This window comes from Lycium ferocissimum, chromosome 6, assembly GCF_029784015.1.
Source record: "Lycium ferocissimum isolate CSIRO_LF1 chromosome 6, AGI_CSIRO_Lferr_CH_V1, whole genome shotgun sequence".
Classification (NCBI taxonomy): Eukaryota; Viridiplantae; Streptophyta; class Magnoliopsida; order Solanales; family Solanaceae; genus Lycium; species Lycium ferocissimum.
In genome coordinates, this window is record NC_081347.1 from 3,043,985 (window position 1) to 3,059,743 (window position 15,759).

The following is a 15,759-nucleotide window of genomic DNA, read 5'->3' on the forward strand; positions in this document are numbered from 1 at the left end:
GCTTTATGAATCTTTACTCTAATTTTTTTTTGGGTGTAAAGATGAAAGCTTTTTCGCTGAGCAAATTGAAATTGAGTGGGATTTTATTTTTTCTTCAGTTTAAAATCCTTTAGGGTCTGTTAAATTCTCATTAGCTTCTCATGTGGAAAAACCCTGGCCCATGTCTGAGAGCAATAACCCTTTTGATTTTACATTTTTGAACTTGTTCAGTTTTTTTTTTTTTGGTCATAATTTATGAATTTTATTAGATAAAGATTTGTTTCATTGTGATAATTATTTGAACTATTAGATAAAGATTAGAGATTTGAAGAAAACATTTCACTTTGTATAATGGGATAGAAAGAAATTAAATTGACGGAATTGTTGGATAAGCATATAATGTTAAAAGATTAGTGATCGTTTTGTTAGTGAGTTAAGGAATTATAATTGATAAATTATGAGAGTTGACTAAATTTACTTCAAAATTTTGTCTAACCTGATTATTTATAGTTACATAGTAATTAAATTTGAATGAAAGGACTGATTAGTATTTTGACAAAAATGGTAACTAACATATTATTTCTACGTTAAATAAGTTAGGTATGTAGTTTTAATCTTTGTAATATAATCTTGCAAATAATATATTTATTTTTCAAGTTTCATGTTTACACAGTGAGTGAACTTTACAGATTTTAATCAGATAAATGAGCTTGAAAGGGATTTATAGGTAAGCTTCAATATGAAATAACACTAAAAATAACTGAATGAGTAGGTTAAATTCCCTTTGAATTATCACAATAAATTTATGACAGTTCAGAGTTTTTTATTTTTTAACAACACAATAGTTTAGCTTTGAAATTCACCAAATTATATTCCCTGGATTTTGAAATTCACAAAATTCACAATAGTTCCATACTTCCACGTGTAATGCCAAGGCCAAGAAAGTAATGTGACACACAATAATTTATAAACGAAATTCACAAGGCAATAATAATTTAGTGCTTTTTAGTATAATCTCTCAATAAAGCTACAATTTCTTATGACAAACTGAATACGTATTTTTTGTTACTCCAACATAAAATATCAGTCTATAGCATGGGATTTCATTATGTTCTCACTGAAAGAAACTTTCGAATAGAAGGTGCTGGTGCAGGGCTAGAGGCCTGATGAGATAGGGAGGAAAAAATTCTATCTGCAAGCACTTGATTTGCTGCATCTGTTGGATGAAATGCATCCCAAAAAACATACTCTCTTCGATTCTTGCACAGCTTTGAGTTTGGCAAACATAACCCTCCAATACTTGTGTCCACATTACAACAAGATGTGTTCGAAATCTTGAAACCTAGAGAACAAAACGGTACCAAAATTTCAGCTTCAACAAGCCAAATTAGAGAATAAAGAAAGTAGTGAGAATATTACTAAGCTCTTAAAATTTTTTTTAAAAAAAGTCTTGCTTAGCGGTAAAATATTACTCCCTGCGTTTTAATTTATGTGGCACTTTTCGGTTTTTGGAAATTAATTTGACTAATCTTTTAAGTTAAATTGGATTAGGCTAACTTAATATTTTAAAAATCTATTAGATATTCAAAAATTGTACGGTAAGTACTACTTTTCATGTTATGAACATGAATAAAATATATTTTACAATATTGGTTAAAATTCATGTAGTTTGAATCTCGAAAAGCAAAAATTACCACATAAATTGGGACAGAGGGATTACTTGTTACTCCTTATCTCAGAACTAAATTGGTTATTGGATATTGAAGAGTTTTCAGTGCAAATTAATTTAATCGAGCCTCATTACAGCTACCAAACACCCGGATTGAAAAAAAAAAAAAAGGTAACAAGTGTCCCTGGAGCTCGAAAGAAACTTGATTACACCTGAGTTCATATTGAAAGAAATCTTCTTCCTTAAGAAGGTAGCCTTTCTATCATTCAGCAGATAAATCCCTGCCCCATTTCGCTTTAAGTACAAATGTTAGTTGTTTAAGAGAAAACTAGAAAAAAAGGTGCATGAATTTCAATTGATGTTATGTTAGCCTCAGTACACCTTGCCCTCCTCTTAATCTAAAAATCTTGAAGTGTTTTACAAACATAACTTTTTGTAGTTGTGGGAAAAGTGAGCTTACCATAAGCAGTGGGGTTCTCAATCAAGTCTAGAACTATTGGATAAGTGTCTGCAAATGATATTTGTGCATATGGGAGTTGCTTATTCAAAGTGGCAGCCAATTGTTTCACTTTTGAGTTGAATTCTTGCACCCATAGATTCACATGTTTCAAGCATATTCCTCTTGTGGATTTCACCCTCTGTGAAGGAATGCAACCTAATGGTGCAAGCCCATGAAACACCATCTTTCTTGCTCCAAGTTGATGAAGACTCTAAAATTCAAGAATATAAGAAAAATTTAATCTTTTTCACTACTATGTTTGGTTTCCATTATAAAATCTTGCATTGCTAATTTATTATTTTGTTTTTATCATTAAACTCTGAATAACTTACTGTGAATTGTTCACCTAAGGTTGAGGTTAGGAGCTCTACGAATTCGTCGTGTGTGTACTGTTGCCCAGCTGCTAAAAAGGGTTGCAGGAAATTGTTGACATAGTCATTGCTACCTGAAAAGTTTACAACAAGTTGGCATCAGAGCACTAGTTTTTTTGCCAAATACATTACCAAGAGAGGAATTTGTTTATAGTTTTTATTGCTGTCCACAAAGTTATGCTATTATGTTGCTGGGATTCCTTAAAAGGTATCTTGTTGCATGCGGATCTAAATCTAGGCGCATTTAATGATCGAGGAGACAAAGGCTTGAACATGCATACCCATTCCAATGAAGTAGACAGCTTCATTAACATGTTTTTCTGCAGCTTCTTCTCCAATTTTAGACTTGATTGCTTCCTTTGTCTTCTCAAAGCTCTTTATTTGATCATCAAATGTCATTCTCTGAATCTGTTTGCAGATAACAAATTTAGAATCAATTGGAAATGAAATTAATTAGAGAATTTAGATTTTTTTTTTTTAAAAGGAAATGATTGTTACAAAATAGAGTCCAGTGTCATTGAGAATTCCAGCTCCACCAGATGCATAATTCACCCCTTTCAAGATTGCATCGTCATTTGGTGCTAAAGAAAGATATGGGGGTGGTGATTGAATCCCAAGTTTTGCAGCTGCAAGTTGAAGAGGAAAAAAAAAAGAGTCAAAAATCAACCCATTTTCTAGTAACTCATTCATCCCGATTAAGTTTAAACGAGTTGAATTATGACCTATTTGTTGTTTTGACTAAACGGCTTGAACTCGAAACGACTCATCAAACTATAGGGCTCAAAACGGTCAAACTAGCTTAAATCGGAAGGTCAAAATGCAACTCAAATCCAGACGTACAAAACAAAATATGATGATTGGGAATTATGTAAATTTGAAAATAAAAATGTACTAACTTCACATTTTTTTTTTTTTTAAAAGAAGAATAAAAGGTGGCTTGGACATTGGGTTATGACCCGTCATTTGAACCCACTCCACCCAACCAAACTTTTGGACGACTTGGCTCATGACCACTTTACGGTGCTTGATCCGTTTTGGTCTATATCGCTTCGATTCTTTAAAAATATCACAGTAGCTGCGTTGTGAGGGATCCTCCAAAAGTACCGCATTTTTGTAATAACGCACCACGCCGCATCGATATTTTCAAGACTCCGAGAACATGCATTTTAATCCAACCCGCCTATATGCCACCTGGAAATAAGAGGAAAAAAAGAAGTTACTCAAGATTATGAAGCATAAGTCCATAGAAATTACATATGATATCACCAATTGTCCTTCCATTAGTGAATCTACCAGTAGCTTTTCCACCTTCATAATCAATTCCATAAAAAGGGTAATTAGATTTGGCTAGAGATTGCAAATAATTGTTGTTCCCAACTTCTGTCAATGAGTCCCCAAATACATATGTTACTACTGATTCTCCAGCTGAAGCCACAGATACAACAATTCCAAGGATAAAAAATCCAAGAACTTGAGCTAAATTAACCATTTGAACAACTCGAAAAGCTCGTTCTCGCTTATGGAAATTAGAAACCGAGGCCGAGCAGTTTCGAGTGAATGGATACTACGAGATAGAACGAGAAATTGCTCTTTTTTTGGTTTTAGTCCTTGAGAAATGTTACAATTGATAGTGAGAATTTATAAGTGTGTAGTGAATTTGCATGACATCTTTTTTTAGTCTATGTCATGTACTTCAAGTTTGATGATAGTAGGTGATGGATTTGATGTTTTCCTTGTTGTTCACTTCATGAGAAAATCTGAGTGATAAGTTTAAAGTTTATGGAAGTTTAATTTGTTGGTAGTTGGGAGTTTCTTACTGATGGTTGAAATTTTTCTTGCATTTGGCCAACTGAATTGGATAAGTCAGTGTATTTGTTTTTGCTTTAGGCAGGAAGAAAAACACAACTATATTGTTGGCTTGTTTCTATGGCTAGTGGGTAATAGAAAAGTTCTCAACTTATTAAGACTATAATTAGAGTACTTTTGTTGGCTCAAGCTTTACAGTCAGAATTTTAATTTTTTTTTTGAATTATTGGATTTTAAATTAATAATATATACATATTAAATGATTTTTTTAAAAACAAATACGTAATTTTAATCAATATTATTAAATTCTGCCAAATCCACTTCCTACAAATTAGCTCCGCCTCGGACTATAATGGTATCATCACTACACACATTAGAAAGGCACTACATTTTTAGTTTTTAACAAAGAAGGTTAGTAGAATTTTTTGATTAATTTGAAAGATAAAGAAGGCATTGTTTTCTTGGCACCCAAAATCTTAACCAGAATTTACTCACTTTTATAAAATGTTAGGGTACTTTTTATTTTTCGGGAATTGTTAAATCCATAAAAATTAATTGTGATTCTCTTTTTCTAGCTAACAATTGATTGTACGGCTAATATCACTGATTTTTTGTGAAATAGAAAGCCAATGAGAGGTGCCAAATTGGCATTGCAGGGAGTAGCAATGTATTTTTTTATTTTTTTTGTTATTTTGGGTCAATTCATCATCAGAAAGAAGGTAGGGTTCTAAAATAGTTACCTTGGTGATTTTCAGTATAGCTAGCAGTTATGAAATGCGATCTATGTTGTAATGTCAAATTCCGTTTATAAAGCCTCCGTGTCACTTTAACCCACATTTTAATAATTTTTTAGATGCAAAATAAAAAAAAAGAGATAGTATTTTGTATGAAGAAAAGTTGTACTGATTGGGAGAATTGTAATCGCGTACATTAATATAATCATTCTTCTCCATACTACTACAAATACTTCAAACTATAATCAAATCCAGAGGCGGATTGAAGGTTTACACATAACACATTAATCTAAAAGGAGAACTTAGGAGTTCTTCAGGTAGAATGGAGCGTAGTCGAAGCTCGTCGGCCGGAATTCGGCCGATGGCGGTTGTCACGTTATATTCGGGCAACCTAAAATCACGCCTCTTAAACCCTAATATATTAAGAGAAGAGCAGAGCAGAAAATACTTTTGAAGTTTTGTCTTATTTTACACCGTAAGTGTCATTACACATATAATACAGGCTTAAGTTTAATTTACCCTAACGGGCCTTAAGCACTCCTTATGGGTGGACCCAAATTTCTACATCTCCCACTCACACATAATGGGAGTGCTTCATCTAATTTGAGAAACATTTTCTCAACCTCATCTCCGCAATTATTCATACAAGTGGAAGTAGACCAAGGACTTCAAAGACACCGTGAGAGCTAAGTGCTATATACATCCGCTAGGAGTATATAGCCCTCGTCGAGTGCAAAACCCGCAAGTAGATCATAAAGTATGGGCAGACCCCGCATCATATGAATCACATTTTATATAATCTCCAAAATCTCATATATCATTATTTCTTGTATTCACAATTGTAACTCATAAGTTATAACTCGGTGCACCAATGGATACAAGCAAATTAACGAGATTCCATCAATGATCTTCCTCTTCTCACGATCCTCTTAACATTAGGTTAACTACTTTTCTAGAAATACTCTACCAGACCAAATCTGTGTGCATGGTCTTTTGGATGCACACTAAGATCGCTAATATCAAACTAAGTCTCAAGTATCTGATCTGAGTCACAAAGGGTACAAATCTTGAGCCACCATAAAGGCTCTGGGTCTCACACAATAATAAGTTGAGAATGGACTTATGTTAACTCAATTGGTCGACATTAGCACACATGGTATGAAACACATGCTATAGCATTTTCCTTTCCTGGGAGCATATGTCTTTATCTCGTAAAGAATGTTATGCATGATATTTAGACACCATAAGTATCTAAATTTGAGTTCCTTATCTACTATATCATTTTTAACTCACATCGGCTCGGTATAGACTAGGCGAACGTTTTTCACCTCAACGACCTTATGTCATTATTTATGCGACGTTCATGATTTTAAGTCAAAAGCTCTCAAATTATCCATTTGATAATTTTTTCTTAAAATCCGTTACCATCTTCCACTCATCACTAAGATGAGAGGCGGTTACACACATGAGAAGGTCGACCTCTTGTCTACCCGACATACTTAAAAAAAACAAATAAGTAACGAATGCACACAACATTCAAGATTAAAATACGTATGTACGTAAATCAACTTTATTGATAATTAAAGAACATCAGATTCTTGTGAACACGGGGAAATTAAAAAAATGAAGTATCTTAGAATCTACGCAAGCCTTCGAAACCTAGTGTGCACAAATGCATCTCTGTGACAAAGGCTTCGGGTCATAATGGATTTGCTAACATATCTTTTGTAGACACATACTTCACGTTCACTACCTTGCGTTTAACCATGTCTCTCGCAAAGTTATACTTGATATCTATGTGTTTGGTTTTGCAATGAAACTTAGGGTCTTGGTAGAGGAAATTGCCTCGACCACCGTCAAAGAGACTAACACTAGTTCAAAGCATTTTCTCGTGATATCCAATAAGTGTTCCAAGAACCTTATCAACCAAAACAAAGCTTCAAGTGTCTGTAACGCAAGAGCCACATATCCTCGCTTCCATAGTAGATAGTGATATATATGATTGTTTCTTACTACTCCATGATACGGCGCCGTCACTGAGTAAGAAAACATATCCTGAGGTAGACTTCCTCTCGTCTAGATCTCCTCCATGATTAGCATCACTGTATCCAACTAATCGCATCTTTGTCGCCTTGGTAACAAAGTGCATAATCATAGCGAGTTCTCTTCGCATATCTCATGATTCTCTTTTACCGCTTCGCTAATGTGCTAAACTCCGGGTTCGGTTTGATATCTACTTACCAAGCCAAGCTCGCTGGACGGATATCGTGTCTAGTACACACACCATAGATACATTAGACTTCCGATCGCGCTCCTATAAGGAACTCGGCTTTCATTTTTTTCTTTCTCTTCGTGGAGTCTTAGGACACATTTGACTACCTAAGGCATGGCTTTTGCGATAGGATTATCAACGTGGCTACTATTTTGCATATTCAATCGTTCAAGAACTTTTCTAATGTAATTCTCTCGAGAGAGATACAATAGTTTCTTTGGACGATCTCTTGAAATCTTAACTCCAAGAATATATGCCTTTACCCATATCTTTCATCTCAAATTGGGATGATAACCATGACTTTATCTCAAGAATGAACTCCTTATCATTTCCAGCTATAAGTATGTCATCTACATACAATGTTAAAATCACAAACTTGTTTCTTGATCTTTTGGTATAAACGCAATAGTCTTCATCCATCATGGTAAAACCATTGGATACGACAACATTCTGAAAACATATATACCACTGCCTTGAAGATTGTTTGAGGCCATAAATAGACTTCAAAAGTCTACAAACCTTTTGTTCTGTGGCCCCTTTTTCAATGAAACATTCGTGTTGTTCCATATAAATTTCTTCATCTAATTCTCCATTGAGAAAGGCAATCTTTACATCCATTTGATGTAACTCAAGATCCAAGCTTGCAACTATACGAACAAGACTTAACGTAGGTAAACCTAACCCGGAAGTTAAAGAAAGTCTCGTCGCAGTCTATTCCTTTCTATTGTGTATACCCTTTTGCCACTAGTCGAGCCTTATATCTTTCAACTGTGCCATCAGCCTTAAGCTTTATTTTGAGAACCCATTTGCTTCCAATAGTTTTGCGTCCCTGGGGGAGGTCAACTAGTTCCCACACTTTGTTGACTCTCATAAACTCCAACTCATCTTCCATTGCTTTTGTCCGTTTGTCCTTAGAAGGACGCAGAGAGACCTCTTTTACATTTTTAGGCTCATTTTCATCTTGCAATGAGCATCATAAATAATTCACCGCCTTCAATGTCAAATCGTCGGCAAAGAGTCTTTTACGAGAACCACGTCTAGTTTATGATTCATCATTGTTCCCATTTGGATCAACGTTGCTCCCGCTCGGGAACAAGATCGGTGACCATCTCACTCCCACTTGGAACAAGATCCATTTGGTCACTTTCATAAAGTGTAGAAGGATTACTTTCATTCGCACTCGATGATGGAAGAGGTTGTTGATGAGAAACTAATTCAACATACGCACAAAATACTTCCACTCGAATGAAGAGATCCTTGTACGTCTTGATCCCCCAGCTCAAACAATGATAGGTCTTGACCTACCTCTCCCTTCTTAGGAAACTCATTCTCTAAGAATGTGACATCTCGTGATTCAAATTCAGTTACACTCCCGTTTTGCCGACCTATAAACACATAACCCTTTGAGGTTTAGTACCTTATAAAGATATTTTTCTTTCCTCTCGGCCCAATTTGCCATATTGTGAGAGGAATCATGTGTATATCAAGACAACCCCAAGGTCTTAATACACTCAGGTCAGGATGTCTTCCAGTCCATAACTCATATGGAGTGGTTGCAACTGATTTGAAGGCACTCGGTTAAGTACATAGGTGGCAGTAAGTAAAGCATCACCCCAAAAATTAATTGGGAGATTGGCTTGTGCCATCATTGACCTAACCATTTCTAGGAGCGTTCTGTTTCTTCTCTTCGCAACACTATTTTGTTGTGGAGTATTTGGGATAGTCAACTGATGAACTATTCCCTTTTCATCACATAACCCATTAAATTGAGTCGATTAGTATTCCCGGCCACGATCAGTTCGAAGAGCTTTTATCTTCTTGTCTAATTGATTTTCCACTAGCTCATATAGCGTTTGAAACTACTTATTGCTTCAACATTTGTGGGAAATTAAATAGACATAACTGAAACGGGTAAAATCATCAATAAATGTAATGAAATAACTTGCTCCATGCCTAGCTCTAATATTCATAGGCCCACAGATATCAGAATGGACTAATTGCAAAGGATATTCAGCTCTAGTCGCTTTACCGAAAAGGTTTTAGGTACTTGATTTTCCCGCTAGACAATTTTCACAAGTGGACAATTCCACATGTTCAATGCCGGCAAGCAAACCTTGTTTCGCTAGCCTTTGCATTCTTTGTTGGCCAATATGACCAAGTCTAGCATGCCATATGTTTACATCACTATCATATTTATTTGTAGAAGCAAACATAGAAAAACTAGCATTATTATTGAATGAACCATAATCCAAATCCATAATAAATAAACCTCCGATCACATGACCAAAACCAAATAATGTTGAATCAAAAGTCAACTTGAGATAAGTGTCATGAAAAAACAAGCTAAATCTAGCCTAAGCAAAACGAGAGATTGAAATAACATTCGACGAATTGTTGGTGCGTAGAGGACATCATGTAGAATTAGGTCTCGACCGCCACGCAGGACTAACTTGCATGTACCGATCCCTTCAACAACAACTTTACTGTTGTTTCCCACATATATCCACTTTGCTCCACGTGAAACTCGCCGAAATTCAACAAAAGCATTACACTCCCAAGCTATGTGGCCTGTTTCTTCCGAGTCTACAATCCACGAAGGATTAGATTCAGTTAGTAAAACAAAACTAGAAACACAAAGTTCACTAATTTGAATTTTATGAAATACCTTTCTCGGAGGCTCAGAGCAATCCTTAGCAAAGTGACCTTCTTGTCACAATTATAGCACTTCACTTTAGCAACATTGACACGTTTGGGATGTCTATTCTTTCCTTTTTCAGTCTTTGCTCGTTTAGCGAGGTAGCCGTGTTGCCGAGTTTGAGGTGGCCCTCTCTTCTTCCCCAATTCTTTCGCTTTGGATCACCTTTGTTTTGGAGGTTGCCATGTGCAACTTAGCTATTGGCTTTGCAACCTCGAAGTCGTTCTCCTCTAACTCAAGATGCCTCGGACATCTTCCCGAGTTGTGATTCTTTCATTATGAGTCAAGTGCGTCTTCATATGATCCCACGAACTAGGCAAAAAGAGCGTATGACGCCTTGAATATGTTGTTCATCGGTCAACACATGACCAACATCTTTTAACTCCTCGTCATGTTTGTCGTTTGCCTCGGATGCGTTTTCATTGAATGCTGCTGGGCGTTTCTTGTATGAGTCAAACTTGATCGTCAAGGATCTTAGCCTTGCGATAGAACAAGTACCAAACCTATTCTTCAAAGCAATCCAAAGTTCCATGCCCTTGGTGATCCTTGAACTCCCTTCAAGGTCATCATCCAAGGTGCTTAGCAACGTAACGAGAGCGAGGGAGTCCTTTTCCTCCAAGCATAATACGGCTTCACGGTCACGCCTATGCCGAACCGTGTTGCCATCCTCGAGCTCATTCATGACATTGTTAATGGCCTCCGAGCCTCTTGCTCTTCAAAAGACATATTGAACTTTCAAACTCCAAGTTTCATAGTTGTCACCATTGAGTTTCAACCCTTTGTTAAGCTCAAAGAACAATGTTTTCGCGTAGTCATTCTTTAACACACAAAAAAATAATGAGAACCATTAAAATAATAAAACTCAAGGCTCTATGTTCAACACACATACATATTATGAAACTAAGCATCAATTGACTAAGGTAATAAACACATATTAATCATGGAGTCGAGAGTTCACTATGCTCCCAATCATCATCCAGAAATTAAAATATTATGAAAATTAGCCTAGTTAATTATCTAGCTTAGCATCTTAATCATATTTAGGCAACATAATTGTCTATCATGATTTTATAAACCATATGGATTATCAGTTAAACAAATTAAATTTCATACGTATGCTAATAAATTCACATGAAAATCTTAATGTCAAACTAATTAACATAGTACAGATGTTAAACAAATTAACAAGCAAGATTAATGTTAAACCAAGTAACATATATTTCATGCTAAATTAACATAAAATGTGTTAAACTATAACATATTATATATGTTAAAAATATCAACATAGACTTTACCATAATGATGTTAAACTAATTAGCATGTAGCACACATCAAACAAGTTAACATGAAATTAATGTTAAACTAATTAACATTTCCAAGCATGAAAAAAAATAACAAATAACTTTATTGTGAGCACATCAACAAAAAAAAAAATCTAATGTTAAATAAATTAACATTGTAAGCATGCTAAACAAAATAATCAAATAAATCTAATGTTAAACTAATTAACATTTTAAACTTGCTAAACAAATTAGCAAATAAATCTGATGTTAAACAAATTAACATTTTTGAACATGTTAAACAAATTTGACAAATACATCTAAAGTTAAACTAATTAACATTTTTTTTTAAAGCAATTGGGATAATAATGGACACCAAAGGCCTTTGCCCTTCCATCCCTTGGATAGATAGAGAGGAGAGGCGGAAGCTTTTGGTTTTTTCATGTTGTCAAAGAGTTCAACAATGGTTTTTTCGTGTTGTCAAAGATTTGAACAATGAAAATAGATGGCGAGTGCTCGATCGAATTGATCGGGTCATGTAGGAACAAGGTTCAAGTCTCCCGGTCTATTAGGATGCCTCGGTGCATACATCACTACACTTCCCGCTCGCACCTATCGTAATGATAAACGGCTCGTCTCGCCGTGACCTTCTCTTGAATTCTCAAAAAAACTTCGACGCTCCATCCCAAAAAGGCAGAACCCGTCGGCTTGTCTCCATCTTTACCGGAGGCTCTGGGGAAGTCGGAATAGGAGAGCACTCATCTTGGGGTAGGCTTACTACTTAGATGCTTTCAGCAATTATGCGGAGCATGACATTAAGAAAATATAAATACTAAATTTATATTCTGAATATTAGGTCCATATGACCAAATCTCTTAATCTGGATATTAATTTAAAAAAAAAAAAAAAAAACCTTTTAAATCAGGCCATTAGCCTAAAAAAAAAATCAGCCATGATTAAACTGGGCATTTGGCCCATTAACTAGTTCTGTAACCAAAAGAAAAACAACCAGAGCATTGATATGGGCTCTAAGCCCAAGATTTCTTATTCTGCAGCAACAACAATTCGCAGAATTGCCCTTCTTTTGGGGTGGTCTTTAAATTTTGCCCCTCATATTTGAAATCTTGAAATTTTGCCCTTCGGCTAAAACCCATGGGTTCCAGGTTCGAACCCCCACTCAGTCAAAAATTTTAAAAATATTCGCAAGGCAGAGTTTAAATTTCGCTATGCCTTTGAAGTACACTTGACAGGATTACCAAAGTTATCTTTGGACCCCGACATACTTATGCCTTATCGGGCGGACTTGGCATAAGTATGCGGATCCCATAACTTTAGTAATTCCTTCACAAGTTTATACGAGATCCTAGGCATACTTATGAGCAAACTTTTAATGGGCAAACTTTTAGTTAAGCCTTAACTAAAAGTCTTTCTAGTTATGCCTTATGGGGCGGGACTTTTTTTAGTTAAGCATAACTAAAAGTATGCCCCATAAGGCATAACTTTTCCTTAAGACATAAACTTTGTTTTATAAGCCAAATTTGGTTAGTTCAAACTCCCGCATATTGGCAACCAAATTGAACTTAACATCAAGCAAAACGTAACATTTCGGAAAGAAACAGATCATACATTGGCGATAAACAAAAATGCTCATAAAAGGCCGATATTGTTTTTATATTTTATCTCTTCGGTGCATCGTAGGATGTGTCAATTTGCACAACTTGGTAAGTGCAAATACTAACAGACTAAGGTACATTTGCAACATTTTAAGACCTGAACATGCATTAAAATACATTTAGTTAGAAACGAACATCCACATTCTTTATTGGTTTGTTATGATTTCTCGGTCTACGGTCCCATTAAAAGTTTGTCCATAAATATGGTCGACCCTGCGATAAACTTGTTAAGGAATTATCAAAGTTATGTCGGTGCATAAACTTATTAGGGGGAATTACCAAAGTTATCTGGGACCCAGATACTTATACCCAAATCCGCCCATAAGGCAGAGTATGCCGGGTCCGGCATAACTTTGGTAATTCCTTAACAATTGTATGCCAGGTCTGGCATACACGCGACCCAAATCTTACCTTGCAATTTTTTTTTTAATTTATGCTTGAGCGGGGGTTCGAACCCAGAACCTCATGATTTCTGCGTGAACGCTCAGAGTTGCAACGCAAAGGGCAAAAATTAAAGACCAGCAATATGAAGGGGCATAATTTAAAGACCGCAAATATGAGGGGTAAAATTTAAAGACCACTCCAAAAGAAGGGCAATCCGCGCAAAAAAATGAAAAAACAAACTACTCAAGCCCATTAAAAGAATATATCTTCTCTAAGGTAATGCTAGGTTAAACTAGTTGCTTTTCCTCCCAAAAAATTTTGCCTTGCTACTATGGAGCTCACGTTCCAATTCTTTTTTTTTTTTTTTTGAATGATTATATATCAGTTCTTTATAAAATTGAAAACATATTTTCTCTTTCTTCCTATTTCTTTCCTCCCCGCCACCATCACCATTGTTGGAACACAGAGTTCCTTTTTTTTTTTTTTTTTTTTAATTTATTTTGCTTCTGCCATTAGAGAAAAGGGAAGGAAGAAGCCATTGCATCTTTTACCTTCGTATCTCGGCACGCCCACCGTCCGTTTGACGATGGTGGTAGGCGGCGATCTCGAACGATGACGAAGCGGGTGCGATTGAGAAAACAACCAAAAAAAACTTTTTTTTCTTCTGAAAACTGATTTCAGAATCTATTATCGGTTAAAATCTAAATATTTAACAGATTTCAAAACTTTAGTTCATATCAGTAGAACAAAATTGATAAAGGTTCTGAGTCGAAACATATCCAGATATAAGAAAACATTAACCTGACTTAAAACGTAATTTTAAATCAGTATACTACAAAGTTTTATTATTTCCAATTGCACAGTGCAAAAAAATAAATACTCAGTTCTAAATACACACAGTAAATCAGAACAGTTCTTTAATTGTTTTTCAGACCAGAAAACCAACCCTATGGCTCTGATACCAATGAAGGTTTACACATAACACATTAATCTAAATTAATTAGATAGCGATAAACCATAAAAGGAGAACTTACGTGCTCTTCATGTAGCGGTTTTAAGTCGAACGCGGCCCGGAATTACGGGCCGATGGTGGTTGTCACGATATATTGGAGCAACCCCTAAATCATAGTCTAAAACCCTAATATATTGTAGAAGAGAAGAGCGAGAGAAAAATCTTGCGTATATGTTTTATTTTACACCGTAAGTATTATTATATAGGAAATATTAGGGCTAAGTTTAATTACCCTAATGGGCCTTAAGCACCCCTTATGGATGGACCCAAATTTCCTACCTGGATTTAGAATTTGTACTCTAGGGGTTCAGCCTTCTAATTTTTTTAGTATTGAATAATTATATTTATAAAGTTATGGGTTCATATCTACAATTTATTAAGATTTTAGTAATTTTTTATACATAAATTTATACCCTGCAATAAAAGTTTGGGGTTCAACCCCTAGTTATAGTGCTCCATCCGCCTGTGATCAAATCTTCGAAGGGAAGAAGAACATAAAAAGGAAGAAGGGATGGAGATTCCAGAATTAATTTAAGCAACTAAAAAAATAAAGAGAACTCCATAGCATAAATACAATATATCCTCTTCAATATGTAGTCATCCTCAGAAAGTGCACATGCTTCTTTCTTTAACCAGGGTCCAAACGTAATTTGTCAGTTTGTCAAATGGGTCCTCTATCATGGTTATATCTTTTACATATTTGCTCTATTTTTTTGCTTTTGTATTTTTAATTTCTAGTTTTTCGATATTAATAAACTTATATAATTCTCAAATTATCTGTCGTGCTAACTATAAATAGTTGTCTCAAATTATTTATCGTTTTAGAAGTTCAAGGCACAATTAATTGTTCTTGTTCTTTCCCCATTTTACCTTTAACAGAATTTTGTCATTAATGGAGATGACACGTAACAACAACAACATACCCAATAGAATCCCACAAATGTGGGGTCTGGGGAGGGTAGAGTGTACACAGACCTTACCCCCACCTTGAAAGGTGAGGAGGCTGTTTTCGAAAGATCCTCAGCTCGAGAGAGAACAAGAGTAAAAATTTAATGGAGAGATATTATAATTTAGACATAAATAAGGATAAAGTTAGTCAAATACCCCTCCTAATTAATATTTCTTACGGGGCATGTAAAACAAAACAAAAAATGACAAATAATTTGAGACGGAGGGAGTAACTTATTTTGATCATTGTCTTAAAAATGAAAGAGATATTATTTTCTAACTTAAAGTTATCGAGGATTAAGGGAAATTTACTCATAATTTTCGTTAGGGATAGAAAATGAGCAAGGATCGGTCTGTTTCTCCCTAAACTTGAAATAGAATTGAACACCAACAACTATGGTGGACTGGATATGATCTTTTCGCCCTTAATCAAAAGT

At 35.2% G+C, this 15,759-nt stretch overlaps 1 protein-coding gene across 2 annotated transcripts; it reads right to left on the reverse strand.

Moving 5' to 3' along the window:
- Nucleotides 1-874: 874 nt before the first annotated feature.
- LOC132058927 (GDSL esterase/lipase At5g37690) lies at nucleotides 875-4,270 on the reverse strand. 2 transcript variants are annotated; one of them, XM_059451356.1, is made up of 6 exons: nucleotides 3,773-4,270; nucleotides 3,017-3,144; nucleotides 2,800-2,926; nucleotides 2,480-2,592; nucleotides 2,109-2,358; nucleotides 875-1,278 (listed from the first exon to the last, which is right to left on the reverse strand). In XM_059451356.1, exons 1-6 carry the CDS (start codon nucleotides 4,005-4,007, stop codon nucleotides 1,094-1,096), a joined length of 1,038 nt encoding a protein of 345 aa, XP_059307339.1. In that variant the 5' UTR covers nucleotides 4,008-4,270; the 3' UTR covers nucleotides 875-1,093. The 2 variants fall into 2 exon arrangements, with proteins under 2 accessions (XP_059307339.1, XP_059307338.1); XM_059451355.1 differs by having other exon boundaries at nucleotides 875-1,321; nucleotides 3,773-4,258.
- Between the last annotated feature and the right edge of the window lie 11,489 nt (nucleotides 4,271-15,759).

Bases quoted from the DNA above. Each gene is read 5' to 3' on its own strand.
- LOC132058927 (XM_059451355.1), bottom strand. From the start codon at position 4,007: ATGGTTAATTTAGCTCAAGTTCTTGGATTTTTTATCCTTGGAATTGTT. The intron at 2,927-3,016 runs GTAACAATCATT...ATCTGCAAACAG, and splicing joins ATGACACTGGACTCTATTTT to ATTCAGAGAATGACATTTGA. The intron at 1,322-2,108 runs GTAAGCTCACTT...TTTGTTCTCTAG, and splicing joins TGAGAACCCCACTGCTTATG to GTTTCAAGATTTCGAACACA.